Here is a 20,679-nt window from a genome sequence, read left to right as displayed (position 1 = left end):
CTGTCGACTCGAGGCTGACATTTGTTTGGGATTCCCACCGGGTCTTGCTGGATTCCTGCTGGATTGGAGTGAATTTCACTATTAATCACGGGATTGGACAGGAGTGGGAGCGAACGTCAACGGGATCGGTGGGAGCGGGAACTCGGACAACAGTCACCGGGAGTGGAAACCATGGTTTTTGCGGGATTCTGTAAAAGTTTTGCTTGGGATTGGGAGGGAATGAGATCAATATCTGTGGGATTGCGAGGGGGCAGGAGTCAATATCCACTCCCATGTCAGCGTCGACTGTAGAGTCCGCTCCTCTCTCAGATTCTCATCACAGCAGTAATATTAGTCGTTCTTCGCAGAGGATAAGGAATATAATGTATGCCTGTTTCTGTTTGCGGTCAGATATCCATTGCTTAAAGGGTAACATAGCGTTATATAGATGGGCCTACAGAGTTTCCAATTATATGTTAGAATTAAAGTAGCAGAGGCTATGAGGTTGTTTAACAGTAACCTTCAGCCAAAAGTGACAATAAAGAGCTTGGAGCCTCTTTTTTTTTTTAAGAATATTTACTAATGATATCTGCCAAACTGCCGCTTGTTGTGAAGTGAGTCCAGTCACCCGTCACCATACAGAGCTCGTATCTCAAGTTTGCACTCGCAAGTCAAAGCAAAATAAAAAATAAAAACATTGCTCGCTGGTTGAAATCTAGAAAAACTCATAAGTTGGGTCACTGGTATCTCAAGGCACCACTCTTTATAATTGAAGATCTGACATAACCTCTGAAAATCACAATAAGGCCAAACGGTTAACAAAAACTGTCAAATACATTCTTGACCTGCACCAGAGAATGTTTCCTCTTTAAAACTTGCACCACCCATCCACAGGGATTTATAAAAATAAGATATATTTTATCAACCCCTGGAGGGGAAAGTCAAGTGTTACCAGCAGGACAATGTAAAGTAAAGCAGCACACACAACACAACAGATTGTTTAAAATAATAAATGTTAGATACAACTTTTTCTTATTTTTTTTTTTTTGGGCGGGGGGGATAAAATGACTTTTTTTGTAGCAGCAGATTAAAACACATATGTATATAGTATATGGGTCATTTTCATATAATTTGATTAATAACAGTAAAGACAAAAATATGAATACAGTAAATATCTTCTATGCTGAAACAGCCATGCTTGAAGTCCTATTTTCAAAAAGTTATTGATGATTTAAAATTTTAGGCCATAATAGTAAAGATAATCAATAGATCATAGTCCACCTCGACAGCCACGCTTCCGCCTCTGCTTGCTCCTCTGTCGGCTTATGCTGCTCAGCGAGTCCGCTGCTCCGTAGCCTACTGGGTCTTGCCAGCTTAGCACACCGAGGTTAGTAAACACTCCCGAGTGGTTGTAGCTCCGAACCCAAAGTCATTGCATGATCGTAATTCCAGCAAGTGCTGGTGATCTTCTGCTGATTTGCTGTGCATATTATTTGTACTATTATTGGCATTGGAGTCGAAGAATTTTGGTCAAAATATCCAGAACTTTTGCGAGCCAATGCAGCCGACCAGGGAACCGCTATGTTTGACAATAAGTACTATTTTCGAAAAGTTATGATGATTTACAATTTTAGGCCATAACAGTAAAAGACAATCAAGAGATAAATATACTTATTACATGGCAGTCCAAATCTTGTTTAGATTCCACTTTGGATTTCTTACACTTGTGGGGAAAAAAAATCATAAACAATGAAAACTTCTATTTATGAAGAACAACTTTATTTAATCAAAACAGCATCAGCAGTGAACTTCATTGATTTGTGTTAAAACGTAATAGCATTATCCTTTGAACAACTGACAAAGTAATTGTTTAACATAGTTATGCAAACTAGAAATATATATGCACCGTATTTTCATGACCGGCGGCACGGTTGGGACTGGTTAGAGTGTCTGCCTCACAGTTCTGAGGACCGGAGTTCAATCCCCGGCCCCGCCTGTGTGGACTTTGCATGTTCTCCCCGTGCCTGCGTGGGTTTTCTCCGGGCACTCCGGTTTCCTCCCACATCACAAAAACATGCATGGTAGGTTGATTGAAGACTCTAAATTGCCCTTAGGCGTAAATGTGAGTGCAAATGGTTGTTTGTTTATGTGTGCCCTGCGATTGGCTGGCAACCAGTTCAGGGTGTACCCCGCCTCCTGCCCGAAGATTGCTGGGATAGGCAACAGCACTCCCGCGACCCGAGTGAGGATAAGCGGCTCAGAAAATGGATGGATGGATTTTCACGACCAAAATGCACACCTAAAGTCTCAGATTTTCTCCAAAATGGACGGAGCGCCTTATAATGCGGCGTGCCTTATGTGTGCACCGAGTTCCAAAATCTGTAAATGTTGTTATGTGACTTCGATGAGCGCTCCGCCTGACTGACTGGGAGCATTTCCTGCCAACACGCTGCTGATATAGAGGAAGGCGGACGTGACTGAGGACAACCATGCGGCCGTAAAGGGTGCGCGTGACAGAGGACGCTAAAGCCACGTCCCCAGTAGGTATATAGTTCCGGAATGTGCATCGGTTTGGCTAAGGACCCCCAAAAATAGCACCTAGGAAGAGACACGCTTACGAAGCACAGTTTAAACTGCAAGCTATTAGTTACGCGGAGGAACATGGGAATCGAGCAGCCGCGAGAGAATTCAAGATCAACAAATCCATGGTTCGCAAGTGCAGGAAGACGAGCTTCGCCAAGTCATGAAGACAAAGCTGAGTTTCAGCGGAAACAAAGCGAGGAGGCCCAAGTTGGAAGCAATGGATTAATGAGCAAAGCACAGTCGGGAGAAGCGTCTCTACATAATTCCGGGAGGATTGACGAAGGAACTCCAACCGCTGGACATCGGTGTAAACAGGGCGTTCAAAGTGAAGTTGCGAGCGGCATGGGAGCGATGGATGACAGATGGCGAACACAGCTTTACTAAGACTAGGAGGCAGCGCCAGGCGAGTTACGCCACAATTTGTGAATGCATTGTGGATGCTTGGGCTAACGTGTCTGCTTGCACTGTTCATCATTTCTGAGGAGCCGCACGGCAACGAGACTGACTCCGACAATGACGAGAGGAAACCTTGCGTGTTTGATGGAGAACTTGCCCAGCTGTTCATTTCGGATACAGAAGATGAGCACTTTGATGGATTTGTGGCTGAGGATTGATCAAAAAATAACGTGAGTGCATTGTTAAATACTTCAACAAAGTACAACCGAACCGTAGTTTTGCTCCCGCTGCCTTTTTAAAAACATTGATTTAGCGTGCATGCATGCTTACTGTATGTTTTCAAGCTAGCGTATGTTTTACCATGCCTGCGCCCAATAATACGGTGCGCCTTATGTATGTGTTAAATACAGAAATAGACGTCGTAACTGAGACTGCGCCTTTTAATACGGTGCGGCTTATGGTCGTGAAAATACGCTACACTGATTAAATAAATGAATGAATTTGTGAAAGTGTCAGAGGGTGGGTGCTCTGACACTTTCACAAATTCATCCATACACTATCTCAGAACTGACACCATCTATTTTGCTGTGTGCTATTGTGTGAACGCGAAATCAGAATCATTATTTGCCAAGTATGTCAAAAACACACAAGGAATTTGTCTCCGGTAGTTGTACCCACTCTAGTACAACAGCAGGCAGCCATTTGACAAAAAATACTTTTGTGACATAAAAACATAAAACAATAGCTGGGATAGGCTCCATCACACCCGCAACCCTAGTGATGATAAACGGAACGGAAGATGAATGAATGAATGACTGAAAAACAAAACACAGTACGGAAACTCATTGAGCAATGAAAGGTTACCGGTAATGTTGATACTTTTTTTTTTTTTTGACAATTGTGGAAATGATTTAGAGTCCTCTAGCAATTTAGAGCAGTTGGACGAATAGAATGACTAATAGAGCGATAAACTGGTATAGTGACAATTGTGCAAATGGTACAGAGTTCAAGAAATTTAAGCTGTTTAAAGTGACGGGTAGTCCGATAATCTGGAACAGTGACAATTGTGCAAATGGTGCAAATACTTCTCAAGGACATGAGTGGTCAATATTGGTCAACAACAGACATGCAAATCGTGCAGAATAATGTGGAAGTGTCCCGAGAGAGATATGACAATAATCTCAAGAAAAAATTGGTAGCATGGAATTGTAAGTTAACTGTTTAAGAAGTTAATGGCAAGAGGGAAGAAAGCTGTTCGAATGTTTGTTAGTTTTAGTTTGCATTGTTCGATAGCGCCTACCTGAAGGAAGGAGCCGGAAGAGCTGGTGACCAGGATGTGGAGGGTCCAAGAGGATTTTGCATGCTCTTGTCTTAGTTTCAGAAGCGTGCAAGTCCTCAAGGGTAGGTTGGGGGTGTACTGATAATTTTTTCAGCAGTTTTGATTGTCCGTTGCAGTCGGAGTTTGTCCTTTTTTTTGTGGCAGCACCAAACCAGACTGACAGGCTGATTCGATGACTGCTGTGTAGAACTTCCTCAACAGCTCCTGTGGCTTCTGAGGAAGCCACAGGAAGTACATCCTCTGCTAGGCCTTTTTGAGGGTGGAGTTGATGTTGATCTCCCACTTCAGGTCCTGAGAGACTGTAATTCCCAGGAACTTGAAGGTCTCGACGGTTGACACAGGGCAGTTGAACAGCGTGGGGTGCAGCTGTGGCGAAGGATGCCTCCTGAAGTCCACGATCATCTCTACAGCCTTAAGCGTGTTCAGCTCGGGGATCTGTTGCCCGCACCACAGCTCCAGCCGCTCCACTTCCTGTCGATATGCAGACTCATCACCATCTTTGATGAGGCCGATGACCGTGGTGTTGTCTGTAAACTTCAGGAGTTTGACAGCTGGGTGCATTGAGGTGCAGTCGTTTGTGTAGAGAGAGGAGCAGCGGAGAGGGGACACATCGTTGGGGCGTCCCGGTGCTGATGGTGAGTGTGGATGAGGTGGTGTCCCCCAGTCTCACCTGCTGTGCCTTGCCCATCAGGAAGCTGTAAATCCACTGGCAGACGGCAGGCGATACACTGAGCTGGAGAAGCTTGGAGGAGTGGAGTACCGGGATGATGGTGTGTTGAATGCAGTCCATGAACAGGATCCTCGCGTAGGTCGCTGTGCCACCGAGATGTTCAAGGATAAAGTGTAGTCCCATGTTGAGTGTTTCATCTACAGACCTGTTTGCTCTGTAGGCAAACTGCGGGGGGTCCAGCAGGGGATCTGTGACGCCCTTAAGGTGGTCCAGCAGGATGCGGTCTAAGGATTACATGACCAGAGATGACAGGGCGACAGGCCTGTAGTCATTCAGACCCGAGATTGCAGCTTTCTTGGGGACTGGGATGATGTTGGAGCGATTGATAGAACTGTACTTCACACAGTTCTTAGAGAATTATTGAAGATCTCTGTGAAGACTGGAACGAGCTGGTCCGTGCAGATTTTGAGGCAGGATGGGGACACAAGGTCTGGGCCTGCCACTTTATTCATCTTTTGTTGTTTGAAGATACGTCTCACATCCTGTTCGTGGATGTCCAGTGTCCTTTTCAAATCTGCAGTAGAAGGTGTTCAACTTGTCAGCTAGTCCTTTAATTGTTCTCTGCTTGGGGGGATGGTTCCTTGTAGTTGGTTAGCAAGTGAAATCCACGCCGGACTGACTTAGAGTTGTTAGCGGTAAACTTCTTTTCTGCATAATTTCTCTTTGCGATGTTGCTTTCTTTCGTCAACTGGTAAAGGGCTCTATCCCCACTTCGAGAGGCGTCCTGGCTGCCACATCCTGGCACTTCAGCTCAAAGATCCCGCTGGTGAATTGCAACAACATACTCTCTCCAGTGGCACTAATGGTAAAGACAGCTTCAGTGGCAAAGGCTTAAAAAAAAAAAAAAGGAACTCTGAAGACACACAGGCTATGTTCACACTGTAGGTCAATTCAGATTTTTTTTGTCCAATGTGACATGTATCAGATTCTGTGATGTCAATGGGAACAGTACAATTACGATTTTTTAATACTCAATCCAGGGCTCTTTCATATGCAGATATAAATCGGCTATGCATCCAATGCAAGTGCAGCGTGGACGTCATCAGAAGGCAACAAACGTCAAACTGTTGGACAAAGCAGATGCAACAAAAGCAAACGGCAGAAAAACAAGCAGAAAACAGTCAGTGGAGAAAAGAAGATGCTTTAGAACTGACAAATATTAGAAAATGTTACAGAAATGACGAGTGGCAAGTGATGGAACATGTCAACGTTCAAGCTTCAAAATGACGTTACAGACCCGTTCCGTACTCAGTAGAAGCCATATTTGTTTTTGTAATATGAACGACTCCATAAAAAGATTAACAAAAACATCCGAATTGGGCATCATGGCCTGTAGTGTGAACGTAGCCATAGGTTCACACTGAAGGTCAATTCCGATTTTTTTTGCCCAGTGTGACATGTATCTGATTTTTTCATGTCAATGTGAACAGTACAGCTCCGTTTTTTTTTTATATCTGACCTGACTTTTTCATATGTGGCGAAGATAGCTGGGATAGGCTCCAGCAGCCTGCGACCCCAGTGATGATAAGCGGTAAAGAAAATGGATGGATATAAATCAGATATGTATCCAACGCGAGTGCAGTATGGACGCTCACAGGGCGCGCATCCAACCCATACGTCATAAAAAAGGCGATTGTTTGGCAGGGGTGAAAACATGATGCTTTAGCACTGATAGATATAAGAAAATGTTGGCTCCGGTTGCACAAAATTCTTGAAATCGCCACAAATGGCTCATGACGAGACCTCTGCAAGGAGCCGCATTTACTTCCATAAATATGTCGCCTCGCAATGACGTCCGGTTTTGTGCACATGCGTGTGATGTCGTGATCCGTCCACAATAGACATCACATTTGTTTTTGTAATGTGTTCTAACGTCTGCATAAAAAGATCAGATTCAACTAAAAAAATCTGAATTGGGCATCATGCCCTGCAGTGTGAATATAGCCTAAGATTTATTTGGGTTAGTTTTTATGGAAAAGGCATATTTTAAGCAATCGGAGAAGACTATGTATATCCTCAAATGGAATTAGCATCTTCAGAAAACATGTTGCAAACAATGAAATATCATTTAGGACACAATGGTAAAGACATTTTGGCATTAAAAGTGTGAAAAATAGTATTTTAAGTGTTTTCTTTCCTTTGAAACAATGATTACCATCTGAATGATGATAACTGCCAATAATTCAAATATATATATAAAACATTTTTTATTTATTTTCTAAATGAAATTCGGTGGGCATGTATTTACAAGTATTTATCAAATTATAATAAATGACCCATAAATAAGTACATGTAGTGGCATTACACATCTTTTCACTTTGGTTAACATGTTGACCTTGTCAGAGGTCTGGACTTTTATGGCAGCTCTAATTCATACAACACTGCAAATAAAGCCTGCTCTTCCATCAAATCTATACGCCTACACACGATTGCAATGCTATCTAATCTTGAATACACTGGCAATACATACTGGGAAATAAAGTCATTCACATGACTGAAATACTTACAGGCTATCTCATCCAGTGCTGTGGCAACGAACCAGGAAATGTTTCGTTCTGTCATCTTTGCACGTAGCGCTGTGATCTTGTTTTGCCATAGCATACCTTAAAATAGAAGATACTGTTAATCATGTATTCACATGGTCTTCATCTGATCTAATCATTTAATGCAAGTCCTGAATATCAAGTTCAAAGAAAGAGCACAAAAACAAAAAACAAACAAAACAAACAAACAAAAAACCCATGTTTGGCAAGGTAAGAGTAAAAGGTCAGACAAGGCTATGCTCCACCGCATAGTCGCGATTCGATACTCGCAAATTCACCCATTCACAGATTTTCTTTTGGAACCTCAGTCCATCCACTCTCTGAACCACTTCTCCTCACTAGGGTCACGGGTGTCCTGGAGCCCATCGCAGATGAGTTTGGGTGAGAGTCAGGGTACACCCTGAACTGGTCGCCAGACAATCACAGGGAATATACATAAACAACCATTCGCACTCATATTAACACCTCCGGACAATTTAGAGTCTTCAATGAACCTACCAAGCATGTTTTTTGATATGGGAGGAAACAGGAATACCCGCACAAAACCCACTCAGGCATGGGGACAACATGCAAATTCCCCTCAGGAAGGTCTCAGCCTGAATTTGATTCATATTTTTTGCTGAGGCCAAAGCCCTGTCTAATATACTATAAAAGTATTGCTTTGCCTCCATCTTGTGTCATCTTGGTCCAAGAAACTATGTTGAAGTGACAGGAGGAGCTTCATTTAGACAGGCCATCGCCCTGTTGAATAAAAAAATTAAAGCACTACTTGTGCCATCGATAGGCAGTTAAAAATATTTCGGGGGACATGAATTACTCCCGAATTGTCGTAGCAATGTGACCTTGTCTTGCCATGACATACTTAATTGAGAAGGTACTATCAATCATTTAATCACATGGTTGAGCTAATCTAATCAGTTAAAAACACACAAAAAACGGGATTGGCAAGGAAAAAGTAAAAGGTCTGACAGGGTGTACAGGGTTACCACTGTTTTCACGACTCTCTACTCGCAAATTCACCTCTTCACTGATTTTCTTTGGGAACCTAAACTTGATATTTTCTGGAAATTGCTTCTTTTGTGCTCAGGCCCTGTCAGATATAAAACTATGGGCTCATTGCACAAAATGTCACGACATCATTTTCATTGTGGAATGCACTCATGCAAATGTTGAGTATTGCTCCTTAGATAATTCATTGCACTCAGGCAACAATATTCAACAAATAATATGGCAGAAGTGTGATCATTTCTACTTTAGCATTTACATACCAAAGTACTGTACCTGTTAATAAGACAAGCACATCACAATGTGAGTGTTTTTTTTTTCTTTTTTAAATAAAAACCACAGTCGAGAAAGAAATGTTCGTCTGAATTATTCATGAACTTTAAAGTGAACTCCGATTGCAATGACATGTTTGGTATATGGGTCATTCCACGGATGTGGTGAAATGTTACGAGCAATTATTAACAGCAAAATACATTAAAAGGCATCAAATATTAACACACAACAGTACCGTCAGTAATCAGGTATCAACATGTAGATTTTCCACCTCCAATTGTTTTGCTATAAACCATGTCAAACGGATTTTTGTGAATTTTGACCAGCGCCGAAGTGTGACATTTTAGCAGTCATCAACGGAAATAGGCACAGTGTGAAAAATATCGGCAAAATCATGCAACCACTTCGCCAATATCTGCTAAAAGGGTGCGCCTACCACTCAACAGAAGTTAATGAAATTCCACGGTGAGATTTCTTAGAGGCGCTTAAATAAATAAATACGCATCATGCTCGTAACTTTGTTGGTCAAAACGCGTTACGAGCAAGCGGCCACTCAATTTCATAACTGTAAACAAACAACGACCATTTTACGACGGCTATTTGGAATTGATGCAATAATCTCCAAAAATAATCATAGAAGGATAAATCAATTGTTCAGAAGGAGTAGGAGACAATATTTACTTACATTGTAAAGTGTCGGTCATATTTTTGTTCGAGCGACTTGGACAAAATAACAAAAAAAGTCGACTATTTTGCGACATCAAACACCCAGAACCATTTTCGGCTTACATACGACCCGCATACGGCACCATTTGAGCTTGATGGGAACATGGAGGGGCCGGTAGAACATGGTAAGTGTTTTCAAGAAAATTATGTCAAAATGTTACAAGCTTCGATCTCAAACGGTCAAGTTACTAGCAATGATGAAAACAGAGTTTGTATAGAATTAAATGGTTTCTTGTTTAATTCGTTGAAGGAGAAATGACTGGTGAATTTTGACCGTTTTCTATCGCTAGTGCACAGGCTGTTTTCTGTGTCTCCTGACTGCATTGCTGACTTGCTGGTAATTTTGACGAGTCACAGCTGTGTTGAGGATGTTGTCATGATTACGGGCGTACTTTAATCCTTATTATTAAATTTGGATTCGTTTCCAATTATAAAGACCTCCTGTCGAACGTTTTTAACTATCTTTGATCGAAACATATGATTCACTTTGTTGATATAAATGCCGATGTTGTGTGGTGCACTGTGGATTGTTACTGGTGCTTGTAACATGACATGGCCACTGGCAAAGACCGCTGGTGTCCAAATTACGCACAGGTCTAAATGGCTGTATTATCGTTTACTAACACTGACTTCTGTAGCGACATTGTGTTCAAAACTGTGTTAATGTTTTGAAATCATAGTATTGCTCAGTCAAGGATTGGTATTTGGAATACATGTTGAAACTCTGGAATGCCATGGTGTGTGTAACTGGAAAGTACAAGTTGTCGACCTTTACAAAGCTCACAACACTTACAACAGAAGGGTACACCTTCAGCTGAAGAACAAGAAGTATGTTTCTAATCTATTGCTACAGCTACACAAATAGAAAAACATTCATTGCATAACACTGAAAAGTTACATCTAGGGTTTTAGCATTAAAAAATGGCAATACTTTAACCTGAATAAAAATAAAAATATAAACAAAATTAATGTTCCCTAAGAGCTAACTTTACATTGTTTATCATGTACAAACAATTAGATAAACATAGTTGGTCAAATGATTGAATTGGAAGTTAAAAATTGCAAGTGATGGTCAACGTTCAACCTTCAAGTTGATGGTCTAACTGTGAAGGGTATCATACCAAGTAAGGAAACTGGTGTTGAAAAATTTACTAGTCCTATTACAAACCCAATTCCAATGAAGTTGAGACGTTGTGTTAAACATAAATAAAAACAGAATACAATGATTTGCAAATCATGTTCAACCTATATTTAATTGAATACACTACAAAGACAAGATATTAAATGTTCAAACTTTATTGTTTTTAGCAAATAATCATTAACTTAGAATTTTATGGCTGCAACACGTTCCAAAAAAACTGGGACAGGTGGCAAAAAAGACTAAGACAGTTGAGGAATGGTCATCAAACACCTGTTTGGAACATCCCACAGGTGAACAGGCTAATGGGGAGCAGGTGGGTGCCATGATTGAGTATAAAAGAAGCTTCCCTGAATTGGTCAGTCATTCACAAGCAAAGATGGGGCGAGGTTCACCTCTTTGTGAAGAAGTGTGTGAGAAAATAGTCAAACAGTTTAAGGACAATGTTCCTCAACGTACAATTGCAAGGAATTTAGGGATTTCATCATCTACGGTCCATAATATCATCGAAAGTTTCAGAGAATCTGGAGAAATCACTGCATGTAAACGGCAAGGCCGAAAACCAACATTGAATGCCCGTGACCTTCGATCCCTCAGGCGGCACTGCATGAAAAACCGAAATCAATGTGTAAAGGATATCACCACATGGGCTCAGGAACACTTCAGAAAACCAATGTCAGTAAATACAGTTTGCCGGTACATCGGTAAGTGCAACTTGAAACTCCACTATGCAAAGCAAAAGCCATTTATCAACAACACCCAAAAACGGCGCCGGCTTCTCTGGGCCCGAGCTCATCTAAGATGGACTGATGCAAAGTGGAAAAGTGTTCTGTGGTCCGACGAGTCCACATTTCAAATTGTTTTTGGAAATTGTGGACGTTGTGTCCTCCGGGCCAAAGAGGAAAAGAACCATCCTGACTGTTATGGATGCAAAGTTCAAAAGCCAACGTCTGTGATAGTATGGGGCTGTGTTAGTGCCAATGCCATGGGTAACCTACACATCTATGAAGGCACCATTAATGCTGAAAGGTACATACAGGTTTTGGAGAAACATATGCTGCCATCCAAGCAACGTCTTTTTCATGGACGCCCCTGCTTATTTCAGCAAGACAATGCCAAACCACATTCTGCACGTGTTATAACAGCGTGGCTTCGTAGTAGAAGAGTGCGGGTACTAGACTGGCCTGCCTGCAGTCCAGACCTGTCTCCCATTGAAAATGTATGCCGCATTATGAAGCATAAAATACGACGACGGAGAACCCGGACTGTTGAACAGCTGAAGCTGTACATCAAGCAAGAATGGGAAACAATTCCACCTACAAACCTTCAACAATTAGTGTCCTCAGTTTCCAAACGTTTATTGAATGTTGTTAAAAGAAAAGGTGAAGTAACACAGTGTTAAACATGACCCCGTCCCATCTTTTTTGGAACGTGTTGCAGGCATAAAATTCTAAGTTAATGATTATTAGCTAAAAATAATGACGTTTATCAGTTTTAACATTAAATATCTTGTCTTTGTAGTGTATTCAATTAAATATAGGTTGAACATGATTTGCAAATCATTGTATTATGTTTTTATTTGTTTAACACAACTTCCCAACTTCATTGGAATTGGGGTTGTAAGTTCTGATATCCACTGAATTCATTCACTTATACCTGTTAGTATTCAGATCCTTCATTTTCCATGTTGTATTTTTAGTCAATGTTACACACATCTATATTTGCCCTAAGTAAATTTGTTACTCGATACTTTGCGGTGCATTAACAAGTTGGACATAAATTGGTTTGCGAACCTACTCTAACCCTAGTATTTGTGTGAAAAATCATACAATAGACAGCTTTCCATGTTCCTATCTAAAGTCAGTGTTTCATGTGACCACTGGTCAAATAGTGGTCATATTAAATAAACTATGTATGTTTTTATCCCATGAACCCCTAAATGTAACTGGTATACTTCAAAGAAATTTTACTAACATTTTCAACAAAATGATTCGAGTTCTTACATTTTTTTTTTACATCTCACAAATTTTGTACCACCTCAGTAGAATGACCCATATACGATCTCTTTCGACTTGAGGAACAACAATAAGATACAACTTTCGATAATCATTTCCAGATTTATATATTTTTACAAAACGTAATTTTAATTGTTTTTTCGTCGCAGTGCATTCTGGGTAGTGACGTCAAATGCGTATGTGCCCGACGCCAGGACTGTTTAGCATTAGCCACAGTAGCAGCCCCTGGCAGCGATGAACGTTGTCCAGTCATTTCAGTTCGAGCCAGAGCGTGCTCAGGGAAATGAGGAGAGGAAGAAACAAGAAATGAGGATGAAGATGACGGGTGTGAAGAAACTCGAGTTGGTCATATTAAGTGGTGTATTTATAGCTACTGCTTGCCAATGCCGACTGAGAAAGAGAGTATCTGTTTGGGAAAGCTATGAATGCTTACCTCCTTTTTTGCATTCCGTCCTGATTGGAAATTGCATCCCAAAGCGCCGCAGTATGGAATTTTTAACTCTTTCCGCTGACGATAAAGGTTGTTCGCAAGTGGCTAGCTTAGCTCCGCAGAGAGCAGAAAGTAACAATTTTACAACACCCATTCTACATCATCATTCCCAGAATGCTTTGCACACACTAAAACATGGCGGCGACGTATCAAATTATGGTCGAAACAAAATATTTTTTTTAACTTAAAGGAATAATTTATAAATGTATACCACTGCATTTCAGTAGTAGAGGTCAGTAGTTGTAAAATTAAATGTATTTGTTATTTCAATCGGAGTTCACTTTAAAAAAAAAAAACGTTATCAGTAGCTTTTCCCATCTTACCTTGTTTAAAATCGAATGTCTCCATCAGATCCGGAGAATCTTTGTAATCAACACGTAGAGTTAATTTTGGGTTCATGGATCTTTTTCCTTAATGAGTGTATTTCTCTTATTAATTTAATGTTTTCAAGCACTGCGGTGCAGATTCTGGGACGGAGCAACACACATAATCATGAGTGAATTCAGCATTGAGGCAAGGTCTGTTGTAGCTTAAACCGCTGTTGAATTTGGATGGCAATATGCACGTTGGAACACGGCAATGTTTATGGTGTTGTTTGTGTTGCTTTTGGAAGGGAGCGCTATGATGTTAAGGCTTAAGTCAACATACAGCTGTGATAGTTACTTTGGGCAAGTCCTGTAAACACAACATGTTGCCATTTTACTCGCAGATTTTCGCTATTCATGGCAGGGTTTGTTCCCTATTCCTCCAAGTAGTGGGGTTAACACTATTCATCTAAACGTGTTGTACAGACCAGTGTAGTCCAATCCCAAAGTACGAAGCTGCGTGCTGGGTCTTTGTGGACGGTCGCTCCACACCACATCGATGAGGTTTTCCTGCACTCCTATGAGAGAGTGGCCCGCACTGTTCAATGCCTTAGACATGGCTTTCCACTGATCTGACATGGAACACAGGCAGGAAAAAATATAACACATTTAACACATACAGGTCAAGTGAAAGATAATAATACAGTTCCAGTCAAAATGACACAGATCCTCATTCATTAGCATGACCAAATGCATCCATTTTTTTTGTATTGCTATATAAAAATTGGGAGAATTTGCTTGAGAGCTTTACTTCTGGAGTACATGAGCAAAGCAACCTCAGGGGGCTTCTTTGTGTGCCATTATTATGTGTATGTGGCCATTAACTGTCCCTACCCAGAGCACCATGTGAAAGCTTGAACATTTTCAACTTTTGTTGCTTCTATATGATGAGAAGCATTCACGCTGCTATGTAGCATCACCTGTAGAGCATTTTGCATCCATAGACCCATTTTCCGTCTCGCTTATCCTCACTAGGGTTGCGGGCGTGCTCCAGCCTATCCCAGCTATCTTTTGGCGAGAGGCGGGGTACAACCTGAACTGGTTGTCAGCCAATCGCAGGGCACACATAGACAAACAACCAGTCACATTCACACCTACGGGCAATTTTGTCTTCAATTAAACTACCACGCATGTTTTTAGAATGTGGGAAGAAACCGGAGTACCCAGAGAAAACCCACGCAGGCACGAGGAGAACATGCACACTCCACACAGGCGAGGCCGGATTTGAACCCGGGTCCTCAGAACTGTGAGGCAGATGTGCTAACCAGTCGGCCAATGTAAAATGAAACCACAAAATACCTGCAGCAATGATCCAAGGGTCAACGCCCACTTTGGAGTTCTCTGGCAGGACACTAATCAGCCAGTCCTCCTGCGAGGGTGTCTCTTTCAGTCCTGTATGACAATAAAAAAGTAGATTATTTGGGCATGAAATGTACCAGATTTTTAGCTTCTGAACTGCATGATGTTGCAGTGCTTGCAATTGTTGCTGAGAGGGATATATCGATTTCTATTTCTGTGATACAATTACAATCGATCTGTGCTCAGCAATTTGGCTTTCCAGATGACACATCATTTTTTAAAGGTAATCAATTGATTGTATCAATACTAGGAAATAACACATTGGATTTAAGCACGGCAGACTTAATATGGATGTTTTTCAGCACTTAAAAAAAGACAAACGTAACTCGATTCACTCTGCCTGTCTATGACATCATCGCTACGCACCAACAGACAACAAAATAACATGGCGGATGGCAGAGGATAAGATGGTGCGTGAGAAATTATCAAGACACCATTTTTGTCCATTGTGTGGAAACAGTTTGGCTTTTACAAAGACAGAGATGCTCTAGATATGTTGCTTGCTTTTTGTAGGGTATGTAAATGTCAAGTAAAATACCATGGCAACACCACAAACCTCTCCAAACACATTAAGGCGCCATGGGATTTCACACAAAGCCAACCGTCCAGGCACATTTTACAGCGTTCCCGTTTAGCTGCATTGTAAGATAACATCCGCTCTGCAGAAGCTTCAGGCCTTGCCAACACAGCAACAATTGCAAACAGCAGAAGTAGCAGGTAAACATACTGTTAATTCAACCTGAAGAGATGCTGGTTGCAATTTTTTATTTTATTTTTTATATTAATATTGTATCATTTTTATGTTGAAAAGCAAAAACAAGTAGCAGGTAAACCTACTGCTGAAATGTTGGTTTTACAGTCACAATGGTTGAATTTTGGCTAAACAGTTATTGAATAGATTTCAAGTCACTGAATCGTTTCGGATCGTATCGTTTAAAAGGTCCCATATTTTACCGAACCAACTTTTTCTTGTATTTGGGATGTTATATTGGCTCTATGGTGCCCGCGAGCCAGCGCTGTCAACATAACAAACACGTGCGCGCTCACAAGTAGTGAAGGTTAAGTCTTCTACATGGAGGCAACCGATCAGAGGAAAGGGGGCGGTCTGAGACAAAACGGATACAAAACTGGGTCAAACGGAAGTAGCTGCCAGATGGGCCTTTTCTGGACACCAGTATGACAAAACAATGGTGTTTTTTTTTTTTTAATTAAATTCACACTTTTATACTAAGTCCATGTTAGAGAGTCACTCTATGGTGCTCTAAATGGCCAAAATATGGGACTTTTAAATGTACCAATATCGTCCTTGAATGGTATCGGCAACCACGAATCATGACATGAATCGTTGTTAAAACTAATCGCTACATCCCTAATATAGGGTATTAATAAATGGAGTCACTCAACATGATCTTCAACTGCAGTCACAGAAAAATATATTAGACCACTTTTTTTCTTCAATTTCTTATTCATTTTAATGTCTGGTACCACTAAATGTATATTACCTGAAGAATACAATGAAAATGACAAAATACAGCTGATTCCATCATACTTTATGACCTATTTCACATACTTAAGTTTAATTGTATTCCCAGTGATTTTTTTACGCACTATCAAGAAAACCATGGAAAATGGCTAAATATCACCTCTTAAATTTAACTATTATGAGCTATTTTTGTTGTCATAATTGTATTTGTGCAAACAAATGTACCTTTCGTTGTACCAGGCATTAAAAATGAACAAAAACCTAAAATAACAAGGGTGGTCTAATATTTTTTTCCGTGGCTGTATGTAGTTGAGGTTGTAAATTACCCATCTTCATAAGGGTCCAGTTGTTGTCCATCTGCTGGGTGGCCTGAAGGAAATAACGCCCATCAGTCCACATGGCGGCGTACTGCTCTGTGACGATGGCTGTACCTACACAACACAACACCCACTCATGATTCAAAATCTAATAACACAGGCTCATTACTGTCTCAACCACAGTGGTTCTCAAAGTTTTTACACCAAGTACCACCTCAAAAATACTCAGCTCTCCAAGTCCCACCAATATGACCAACATTAAAATACAGTAGCACAGTCAGCCTATGTGTTCATCAAAATTGAGGGAGCAGTTTTAATATTCAAATGTATATGTTATTATTATTGTGAGCCACTCTAACAAAAAAGTATTTAAATAATGATTAAATTCAATTGTATTGCACATATAAATTAAACAAAAATTTAACCCAAGTAAAAATAAAAGTTTGAAAACTAACAGTTCTAAAAGATTAAATGCAAATGTAGTGCACTTAAGTTACATACAAGTAAACTGCACTTAAATGCACTGTACTGGATATAAAAAAGTGACAGTACAAGATGCCGTTTGAATCACTGCTCTACAAGATTCAGTTGAAACCTAAATTTCAATGTCCATAAAGTCTTACAAATAAGAATTAAGGAAGAATTTCCTCAAGGATTAATTAAAATTGACTACCCATGAGTGACATTTATTCTAAAGCCAAACTAAAGCTGGGTTTAACCTAAATTACTTAAGTCAATTAGTGTTGTGCGTGAATATTTCAAGGCAGGAAGTCTCTGTAGCCTTCCACAAAAAGAATGTACATTCCAAACAACAAAAAACAAAACCCACATCAAAACAGATACCTGCTGAACCGTTGAAACCACAGATGAACTCGCGTCTGCAGTCACATGGTGCAATGTATTCACTCTTAATGACACAGAGACAATAAAAACATAAAATATCAGATCATTAACAATCACAGCCAAGTGGTTTTCAGCCCATATACCACATTTACCAATTTGTCCTACTTACATCATGACGAGAATTCATTTTAAAACATCAGACAAGCAGAAAAAAGCTTCAGAATCACACAAGCAGCGCTATTGTGAGTGTATATATGAATTTCTAGAAAAGATGACACACCTGGAAAGATGCAAAAAATTATTTACCTGGTGGGCATCACCAGAGGGGATAATATAAGCTTGAAGAGGCTCAGTGACGTATTTACAATTCTTCATTACCTGGCGGAGATGCCTGACCAGCTCTCCTGTGATCTTTGGAGACATGTTTCTGTCTGAATGGACAATAATGGCAGAAAATTACTTCATTTCGCTGAAAGATTCAAATGACAAATCTCTGGATGTTTGCAAAGTAGTATAGATGCAAAGAATACAAGCAAAAATAACCAACCACAATCATCTAGTTTTTATCATTTAAAACATGAAGCACTGATATTACCAGACATTTGGGAGGACATGGAGACTTCAGATGAAGAGTGACTCACTCTAAATGGCTGTCTATGAACATGGAGCTCACAAGTCACACCTCGATCTTTAACCCCTGTAACATGCTGACTCAGCAACATGGAGTCTTTAAAGTCTTTCAAGTAATACATTCACTGTACATCCCATTAGGTATCTCCTGCACAATTTTATAAGATTCATACTTCAGTTTTTACAGAATAAGCATTTTTATTTTCCCTGCTGAAACATCTCTATATGGAGTTTGCATCCTTGTGCTTGTAAGGGTTTTATCCAGGTACTTCAGTTTGAATGGTTGTTTGTCTGTATTGCCATGTGATTAACTGCAGACCAGTATAGTGAGTAGCCCGCCTCTTGGCCAATGTTAGCTACCAGTGAGCACAATGAAGATTGTGGTTGGACTTTGTAGTTTCGGTATGTACAACTTTACTGCACCGTAGTTAGGTGTGTCCAATATTTAGCTTTTCTGATGTAGGTATCCGAATTACTAAAAACACTGAGTATGATCTCGGGAAAACTCCAACAAACAATAATAACATAATAATCCATCCATACATGCATTTTCTGTACCGTTTATCCATAACCTAATAATGTTGTTGTTGAACAAGCACCTCTATGACAGTAACAATGTGCACATTGGCCACTACTCATTGTGTTAACTGGTTTTTCAGAGCAGTTCTTTTGACTGAGGACTCAAAATATATATATATATATATTGTTGCTTAACTCCATCCACATATAAATTTTCTATAGCACCTGTCCTCATTCGTGTCGCAGGGTAGCTGGAGCCTATCCCAGTCGAGTTCAGGTCAGAGGCTGGGTAACACCCTCAACTGGGTGCCATTCACTTGCAGGGCACATACAAACCACAAGTCACACTCACATTACCCTCACGGACAATTTAGCGTATTCAATTAAAATAACAGGCATATTTTTAGAATGGGGAGGATGCCTTAGCAACTGAAGAAAACCCACACAATCACAGAGAGAACACGCAAATGCCACACAAGGCTCGAGGCAAGATTAGCTAGAACCCAGAAGAGCTTCTCGACTGTGAGGCAGACTCACTAGTCACAATTTACAGTGCTGCTTTACTTACTACTTTTATAAGTTTTTAACTTTTTCATTGAAAATCAAGGGAATGGTTCAGCGTTACATTTTTATTGCACAATATGTGACAACTTGTATATTAATATTATAAATATTGTAGTAGTGTAAAGTCATGGTGGGGCATGGGGACACTAAATACTTGCCACTACAGTATCGGCTTTTAGAACTTGTTTTTTGTGTGTTTTCTGGTATTCTAATAAGCTTATGATTAGAGTATATGATCATTTTAGCATTGCTAAAACGACAAACCTAATAATGGCCCAAGACATTGCAACTTCATAGTGATACGTATATGAATATCTGTATTTCCAAATACCACTGCCACAGCAATCATCAATAATGCAATGGGTTTCAACAGCATATTTGATAGAGTGATTGCAATGTAATAAAGTAGGTTCCCTGCTCGGTCAAAATAATGAACGCCCATGCGTGTGGAAAGGCAGTCAAATGTCACCCAATCACGTTGCAGGATTCTTCATCGATGAGCGTTACCATTGGTGAAGCGCTCTGCATGCGTTTACAATTTGTCATCTAATCTCTCTAATCTAATTAATCTCTTTTGTCAAGTCTCATCCTTTTGATGGTTTGTCGGCTACAACGAACATACGAAATGTTTAGGCCAGCAACACACAGTTGAATGAGGTCTTGGGTGTGGTAGGAAAACAGAAGAAAGTCATTGTTATGTTCTCAACTCCCTTCTTTTTTTACAGCAATACCCGTCTCAGGTTGGCTCTCGGTTTTCATACCAAACAATGGTGTGAGTTCAAGAAACAGACGTGGAATGAGCAAACGAGTCGCTCACTGGAAAACAGACCGCATCTACCATATGACTCCCTTTGTGCCACCTTCCGAACTCCTGCGCCGCTTTACGGTCAAATAACCACGCGTGCAGTAGGTAAAATAATGAATACACACCCGAAAATTTCGCCGTGTAAACGTAGTTCTTGCGTGTAAGGAGAAAAAAAAAAACAAGCATCAAACAACAAGTCGTGAGGGTTTGGTTTACTAACAGGAGGCAGCCATTTCGCTGGTGACGTCATTAATCACGTGGCTGCAGTTTCCTCCAGTAGCGGCGGAGGGATGCAGCCTCGCCTCCTTTTTGTTTTCCTCTTCATTCATACCACGCTTTCAATGAGCTTTAACCTCCGGAACTTTGTGTATTTTGGTATGTTATACTCAAATTGATACTAATGCAATGGTCAGTGTATCAATAATTGTATACACAAACACACAGCAGCTGAAATAAGTATTTAACACGTCAGCATTTTTCTCACTAAATATACTTCCAAAGGTGCTATTGACCTGAAACTTTCACCAGTTGGGAACAACCCAAGTAATCCATACATACAAAAAAAGTAGAACAAATA

At 40.4% G+C, this 20,679-nt stretch overlaps 1 protein-coding gene across 3 annotated transcripts in view; it reads right to left on the bottom strand.

Annotated features, from left to right (window-relative positions):
• Positions 1-20,268, bottom strand: part of xpnpep1 (X-prolyl aminopeptidase (aminopeptidase P) 1, soluble) — a 30,762-nt gene extending 10,494 nt beyond the window's left edge. The window contains exons 1-7 of one of the 3 annotated variants that reach the window (XM_061680147.1): positions 20,228-20,268; positions 17,891-18,015; positions 17,585-17,648; positions 16,751-16,855; positions 14,882-14,974; positions 14,011-14,154; positions 7,535-7,630 (exon numbers count right to left, since the gene is read on the bottom strand). In XM_061680147.1, the coding sequence (XP_061536131.1) occupies positions 7,535-7,630; positions 14,011-14,154; positions 14,882-14,974; positions 16,751-16,855; positions 17,585-17,648; positions 17,891-18,007 (619 nt within the window). In that variant the 5' untranslated portion in view covers positions 18,008-18,015; positions 20,228-20,268. The other 2 variants (XM_061680148.1, XM_061680146.1) reach the window with 2 other exon arrangements.
• Positions 20,269-20,679: the final 411 nt, after the last annotated feature.

Source organism: Phycodurus eques, chromosome 6 (assembly GCF_024500275.1).
Source record: "Phycodurus eques isolate BA_2022a chromosome 6, UOR_Pequ_1.1, whole genome shotgun sequence".
In the NCBI taxonomy this organism is placed as follows: Eukaryota; Metazoa; Chordata; class Actinopteri; order Syngnathiformes; family Syngnathidae; genus Phycodurus; species Phycodurus eques.
Note: the sequence above shows the minus strand (reverse complement) of the source record. Positions and strands in the feature narration are given on the sequence as shown.